General features: G+C 37.8%; 1 protein-coding gene across 1 annotated transcript in view; it reads right to left on the bottom strand.

The window, feature by feature from the left end:
* Positions 1 to 418: 418 nt before the first annotated feature.
* The window catches only part of stxbp6 (syntaxin binding protein 6 (amisyn)), a 190520-nt gene continuing 182724 nt past the window's right edge, over positions 419 to 8214 (bottom strand). Inside the window, exon 6 of the mRNA XM_048600397.1 lies at positions 419 to 1827. Within this exon, the coding sequence (XP_048456354.1) occupies positions 1804 to 1827 (24 nt within the window). The 3' untranslated portion in view covers positions 419 to 1803. The remainder of the gene's footprint in view (positions 1828 to 8214) is intronic.

The following is an 8214-nucleotide window of genomic DNA, read 5'->3' as shown; positions in this document are numbered from 1 at the left end:
ATGGTTAGAGGGCTACTTAATATTATAATCTTTCCATAGTTGAGTGAGTTATGGAGACATGATGGCGAGGATGGCTTTGTTGAGTAGGTAACAGTATTAAACTTATTCAGGGGTAGCCTTTAGAGAAACCGGTCTAAACACTGCTTGCAGCAGGAAGCTGATAAGAATTAAACGGTGTAAAGAAACTAATGGATTGGCAGCCTATGAAGATGTATTTAATTTAGTTTAGCTTGTAAGAGTAAAGTGTACTACAAAAACACAGTTGTATGAAGAATGGATGGAAATGCGGTTTAGTAAACAGAGCACTTGAGAGCGAGTTAGTAAAGAGAATCAAAATACAATCTCTCAAACTGCCTACCATTGAAAACCTCTGGAGGGAGACACTGTCGTTCACCAAGCAATTACTCAATCCACTCAATTTTGTAATTACAAACTTTATTATTCAGCTGGGAAGGTGGGGAGAATAGACTGCTATAGATGTTCTGGTGACATATTCGATGATTGAAGTTTAATTCCAAGGTAGATTCAATCACGTGGGACCTAAGCCAGATAGTTCTACAGTATTCCAGGGCACTGTGAATAATACACCAGCCAGTATGTGCAAATTCCAGTGCATAAAAATGCAGAGATCTGACAATTACAATAAACTTGACAGGAAATCAGGGACGAGCATTGTGCATGAGATTGCAGATGAGCTTGGTTTTCCAAAATTGCCTGCAAAAAACAACCAGTGCTATTGTGCACAAATCTAAACAAGCTACCTAGGCATGTTTCAAGATATTTATTTCAAGGTTAATCCTTTGAAAACTCTATTAGATGAAAAATGTTAAGTATTTTAGCTGTTACAGTACAACATAACTTTATACAAAAACGCATATTGCACAATTAAAATGTTTTAACGATATCCAAGGTTGGAAACAGTAGAACAGAGCAATAACCCACACACTGAAGAGACAGGCACAGAACTTCACAGCACACATTCTGCTGCAGTCAGAATTAACAACATATCAAATGTCAGGAGTGCCTTTTGGTTTTTAAAGTAGTTGTACTAGCAGTTTACCTGCAGTGTTTTACTGTTACAAAACACCAGTGGCTAAGTGTGACACTCTTATCATAATCTACCTAAGTTTGTGACATTTTACAGAAAAAAAAATTCAATATGAAACATTTACCTGAATTATTTTTCATTATGCTATTCAATAATATGCTCGTGCTAATTGCCACACAGGTTGAAAAATTGAGTTTCCTACATTGCATTTGCAACATCCTAGTTTTCCTCATGAGCCAGAATGAGTGCCTCAGTGTACAGTTCACAGTAATTGGACAATTACTGGATTGTTTTAAAATAAGGAGTCACATCATTAAAAATAGACATAACATATTGCTCAGTCACAGTTCGAGTGACATTATAGTTTGAAAAGTCCAATTCCTATAACAAAAATTTTCTGCCACGGTACAGTTTATCAAGATTTAAATAAGTTTTAAAAAATCATTACTGAAATTCTATCACTACTGTGTAATACTACATTAATTAAAAGCTGTCTAAGTTGAAAGCCTACAGTTATAATCATTCAGGGCTATGAACAGCCTGATATCTAAGATACTGAAAAAAGATCAAGAGACTGTTTTGTATTTCGTTAAACATTGCTAATTAAGTTTAAAAAATATTGTAACATATTCTTATATCGGCAGCATCAAGTTTGAAGAAATAACTTTCCATTAAAGGAAATGCACATTAACAAACTTCTGTCACTCTGCGTGACGATCACCCTGGACACAACTCTCAAATGGTTTGGCAACTGCTCAACATTTGTGCTTCATTGCAAGCTGTGAAAGAGAAGAAAAAAAAGAGATTGTATTATCATAACTCATTAGCAGCAATACATGAATAGTCAGGAATGATAGAATCTCAGTCGCTAATTCTCAGTCCCAAATTGTACTCATTATGTTATAATTAGGAACATTTGCTATGGAGAATATTAATATCTTTTAGAACTATAGTTCCTCACATTAAAAATGACAAATTAACGTGAATCATCAAAATTATGAATTCTGAAGTTACTCAACTAAGAGGTGATATGGTATTTGTCAGGAATATAACTAGATTAGGTTGGAAACTGAAATTCTACTCACTCAAAATCAAGAAACCATTAAAGAATGATATTCTAAAGGAAGTTTGTGCAGTTTCTAGATTAGATTGAATAAAATTGAACACATCTCAAAGGATAAGAGGACAGATTCTGAAAGGAAGTTCACTAAAATGTAGTTCTTCAGCTTGCTTCACTAATAGTGTCAGAGCCCATGGTCTTGGTTTTACACTGTCAACCAGGCTAATTTACAACTATGTGGCTCATTCCTACTTATTTCAATTAACTGTCCCTTGACCAGCTAAACTTTCTATTAACATCACCATAGCTAGTCAGAAAATGGAACTCCTGCATTTCAACAGTAAGTGCAAAGAGGACCTTTTACAACTCCAAAATCACAAATTGCTCCAGTAACTTCGAACCTTAAAACCACCATAGAATGAATATATTTACGACTGAAAACAAGGTGTATAGATCAACAGCACTGAGGTCTGATACACAGGCAACCTTTCAGAGGTTGCAGTAATCACAGATTGGTTGGTTAAGAAAATCCATTAACATATCACTTTCCAAATTTGTGAAGAACACCATTTGAAGACCAATGCCAGGTAACATAGGGGGTCTTGTGGAGTCTTGTGGAGTCTTGCACATAAATCAGCTCTGTTTTGGAAGCTGGTAAAGGCATTAGCTCCTCAGGGAACTGCAGTCAGAGCCAAGGGAAATTGTGGTCAACACTGGTACCAGTGACTTGAGCAACAGCAGAGATGTGGTTCTTCAAATCAAAATTTGGTGAACTGGGTAGAAAATTAGCAAGCAGGACCTCAAAAGTAGTCATCTGTTTACTCCCAGTGCCACATGTAAGTGTGTACATATATAGAATATTAAGGCAGAGAAAAGATAATAAAGGACGGAGGGCCTTAGATTTCTGAGACACGGGAACTGGCTCTGGGGAAGGTGACACCTTTACAGGTTGCACCTGAATAGAGAAAAAAAGTGTGCTAATGACAGATGTCAGGGAGAAAACATGATTGAGAACTAAAAGGAATACAGAAGGTTCAGCAGGTGGGGGATAAAGCACATTAGAGAAGGAATTATGAACAAGACTGGCAGCTAACGTTAAAAGGGAATCACCAAATAGTCTTCAGACGCATAAATAATCAAGCAGTCATAAAAGGAGTGGGTCCAATGAAGGGCAAAAAAGGAGTTTTAAACATTGAAGCAAAAGCTCACATATTAAATGGATGCTTTACATCAGGTGTTTATTAAGGAAGTAGATGCCACGCAGGCTGTGGTGGCAGAGGAGTAAGTTCTGTCACGAGAAGGGCTCAAAATTAATAAGGAGGAAATGTTGCATAGACTATTGATACTTAACATTGACAAGGCACAAGAACGAGAAGGTACATCTAAGGGTATCAAAGGGAGAGAGTGTGGAAATTTCAGGGGCACTGATCATATTTTTTAATCTTCCGAGGTTGGGGACAAATACCAGAGGACTGGAGAATTGCAGATACTATGCCTGTACTCAAAGTTTTTAAGGAAAAAAAAAAATCCAGCAAATACACACCAGTTTAATGTCACTGGCAAGGATATTTCAGAAACAGGATCAAATTAGTAGTCACATAGAAAAGGTTAGGCTATTTGGGGATAGCCACCATGGATATCTGAAAGGGAAATTATGTTTGATGTTTTTTGGTGGAGTTTTTTTTTTGAAGAGATTACAGACAAAGGTGATGATGGTAGTGCTGTTTATGTAGTTAACATTCAAAAGGCAGTCCATGCAATGCCACACAAAAGACTTGAGAAAAGGTTAGGTCAAGGAATAAAAGGGACAAATAAAAATGTAGATACAAAATTGGTTCAGTGATGGGTAACAAGCTAGTGACCAATGGATATTTTTCAGACTGGAGGAAGGTTTGTAGTGGAATGTCCCATCAGGTCAGTATTGCTGCCCTTGCTTTTCCTGATCTATCTTAATGATTCAGACCTTGCCGTATAGAGGACAATTTCAAAGTTCTGGGTGATATGCAACTTAGGAGAATATAAAAATGTAAGGAAGACAGCATAGAGCTCTAAAACAACATGGGCAATGTTAGACAGAGAACGGACAGAGAACTGGCAGACAAAAGATATAAAATAGGAGCACAATATACACACGAGAATAGATTGCAGACGGTGGCATGACAGGTGGAAAGAACAGTTTCTATCCTTATTAACAGAGGCATAGATTTCAAGAGCATGGAAGTTGTGCTAGACTTCTGCAAGATGCTTGTTAAAGTTCAGGTGGAGCATTATGTACAGTTCTGGGGGCCACACCACAGGAAGGAATGGAGAGACTACAGAAGAGATTTACGGATTGATTTGAGCAGTTGAGAATGTTGTCTGTGGAACAAAGAAGGCTAAAAGCAGACCATAACTGAAGTTTCCAAAATCATGAGGGGTCTGCGAGCAGTAGAGAGCGAGAATCCACTCACACTTGTAATAGAATTGAGAATGAGGGGGCACAGACTTTACACGATTTGCAAAAGTAAAAATGTGACATGAAGTTTTTTTTTCCCACACGAGTGATTTAGTTTGGAACGCACTGCCTGGAAGTGTGGTGGAAGCAGAGTCAACTGAAGCATCCAAGATGGCATTAGATGATTATTTGATTAGTATCAATGTGCAATGGTATGGGGGCAAAGTGAAGCAAAAGGCACCAAGTCATGGTGCTCACTGAAGAGCTGGTGCAGACATGATGGGTCAAATGGCCTCAACAATTCTGTGAATCTGTGATCATTGGACTGTGACTCCAGTAGAATGGCAGGTATGCATTTATTGCTGCAAAGTGAGGCTGTTACACATCCGAATGTAATTATAAAATATGCATAGACAAGGCATACAAGGCTATAGACCAAGTGCTGGAAAATGGGATTTGAATAGTTAGCTGGTTTGTTTTGACCCGGGCCTTTTCCTGTGCTGCACACCTCGATGACTCTAAGTCCCCACATAATGTTCACTGAATACATTAAGAATCTGTGTGCACAATGAGCCAGAACATTATCTTGGTTCCCATAAACTGATTTTTAAATCCACACCACTTGTTGTGAACTAATGGTCCCATCTGCTCGTTTCTATTGGCTAACAGCTGTGGGGTCAGGACATGCAATTTAGATTTATTTGATAAAAATATTTTTGCACATATAGAAAAGGATACACATTGATGATGCCATTTGCAAGATGAATGTTTAAGTTTCTCAGATTAAGGCAAGTGCAGCAACTATTCCACTCCCTGTACAATTCTCATCACTGCTGCATTCTTCATGAATTAGGCTAATTACATCTTAATTATCAAGGTGGAACAGATCAATTTCTGCCACTTGTAATTTCTTAGGCCCGTGGACTGCATTAACGATTTACCATCTGTGAAGACAAACTTTGTAGAGATGAATGCATTCAGGCCCAAAAAAAATGATTGCAATCTTACTAGACAATTTGTGAAACCACACATTGGTATACTGCACACAAATCTGAATATTCCACCTTCAATGTTTTGGAAAGGTGAGGAAAAAGCAATTTGGAGACTTCAAGCTCTAAATTATGGGACACTTACAATGGTAAAACAGCATCTTCTATGACAAAAGACAATTATGAAGGGCCCTGGAGTGGTGAGAATACAGCTAATGTAAGATAGCTGCAAGACTTGAAGAGTGAAGGCAGACCTAGAGGGCAGAGTTCTAAATTTACAAGTGTCAAGCAAGACTTGAAAAACATCCAGAATGCAGCTGTGAAACAAATTTTAATGTAAAGCAAAGAAAGTGGATAAATTATTTATTTCAGAATTGGATTCAATAATTCAGGAAGGTATTATCAAATATCCCTTGAGACAAGCACTGATGTCATGAAACCAAAAGAGACTGATCAAAAACAAAGAACAAAGTGCATGCTGGAAATATGAAACAAAAACGATAGGCTGGAGAAATTTAGCAGGTCTGGCAGCATCTGTGCAGAGTCAACGTTTTGGGTCCAATGAGCCTTTGTCTGAACTCAAAACTCTGCTTTCTCTCCACTGATGTTGCCAGATCTGCTGAGTTTTTCCAGCTATTTCAGTTTAGTTTCAGGACAAACTGATGGTCTTTGTGCATTCGACATTGCTGAATAATAACGTCAAGACGACAATTAAACTCAGTTATAAAACTTCAGTTATACAGGGCATTGATGAGATCACATCTCAAATACTATGTGCATTTTTGGTTTCCTTATTCCAGGAAGGCTTTAAATGTGTTAGAGATGGTTAGAGGAAGTTCACTAGGTTGGTATTTGGAATTAGTGGGTTGTCTTAAGAAGTTGGACATTGGATTTCAGAAGGGTGAGGCGTGACTTCACTGAAGTTCAGAAGATCCTGAAAATTCCTGACAAGGTGAATTAGGCAGCACTGCTTAAAAATTAGGATTCACTATTATAAGGCAGAAATGAAGAACATTTCTTTCTCAGGAGGTCTGTGCAACTTTGGAATTCTACCTCTAAAAGCAGGGGTCAATTTTTTTTTCAAAAAAGGTAGAGATCAATTGATTCTAGTTTTGCAAGATTACCAGCAATGAATGGAAACACAGCATTGAAAACAAACAAAACAGCCATGATCTTATCTGATGGTGGCACAGGCTCAAGGGGCTGAAGAGGCTGTTTTTGCTCATACACAAGTCAATTCATTATTAAATGGGTAGGGTGAAATCCACAATGTGGAACATCATACAAATTGTGTGGAAAGAACAAGCTTGGTGGGAAAAACAACTGCGTCACTCCATGTTTTATGATAAAATGAAAAATCTCCTCTGCTGGTTGCAAGGGTCCTTTGTAAAAGGATGGAAAGTCTACAATTCAGGTTTCACTGGCAAAACTGCCCATGGAATAAAATATTAATTTTGATAGCTCATTCTAAAAGGCTAATACAGTGTCTAATATGAGAAATAAAAAAAATTGAGATGCTAACACAAACATTGAATAATCACTGTCCAGGCCCAAAAGGCACAATTCACCATAATTACTTCATTCCAACAAACAACAACTGGTGCATTTTCTGAAAATGGTATCTTTCAGCTAAAACAGAAAATTGCAAATGAAGTAAAAAAAAAAATACTTGATTTACAGTGGAAAAGAGGAAGAATTAAAATCAGCAAATCTAACCCAGGTGAGTCTCAGGTACACTAGAACTGTCCATGGTCATACTGAAATAGAACAGATAACAAGGTGTAGAGCTGAATGAACACAGCAGGCCAGGCAGCAGGAAAGCTGACGTTTCCGGTCTGGACCCTTCTTCAGAAAATAGAAATACTGAAATAGAAGCTAGCTACGGTGAGTCATAAGAGTGTGAGCCCACATGACTTTACACAAACGGCAGGGTCTCGGCCCGAGGCCTCATTAGCTTTCCCTCCATAAGACTATCTCCGCAACAATATCAAAAGGGTATTATTTCCATCACAGGAAACTGCAGTGGGAAAACAATGTTCTATTCTGAAGTGTGTTATTTTTCATATGTATTCAAATGAACATAAATAAAAATCAGGGCATATAATCAACAGAGACCTATTGCTGCAGCTGTTCTGACCTTCACTAGAAAATGTAAACATGAGACAGACAAACATACTGCTTCAAATCTGACAGAATCTGCCCCATAGGGACTGCTGCCAGTTATTATCCTGTCAGTTATTGCAGTACAGTAGACCTGATCATTGATTTTTAGTGCTCACAGCAAATTGTTTTTTTCCTCCTCCTTCTCAATAACCTTCCTTACTATCTCCACGAACCCACAACCTCAATTCCTGACTCCTCTGTAGCCTTCCTACCGCCATATTCGCCCTTCCTGACTTCGTTCTATAAGCCAAAAGAATAACTAACTTTTTTTGATAAATCCTAAGAAAATATTTACATTTCCAGGGGAGACCACAATCCCATCTTAAGTGTTGAAGCAGTTTACAGTACATTGCAATAGGCAATAATTAATAAATAATGCCTGGAATTTCAAAGACTTGCTAATGGGCAGGTATTTGAATTACAAGCACCATCTCCTATAGCAGCACAATAGGACAGAACCTCAACACTTAGTAACCAAAGGAAACCTTTTGCACAACACAGGAAGCTACACCAAATAACT

The sequence above is a fragment of the Rhincodon typus genome, chromosome 8, assembly GCF_021869965.1.
Source record: "Rhincodon typus isolate 14 chromosome 8, sRhiTyp1.1, whole genome shotgun sequence".
NCBI classification, from domain to species: Eukaryota; Metazoa; Chordata; class Chondrichthyes; order Orectolobiformes; family Rhincodontidae; genus Rhincodon; species Rhincodon typus.
Note: the sequence above shows the minus strand (reverse complement) of the source record. Positions and strands in the feature narration are given on the sequence as shown.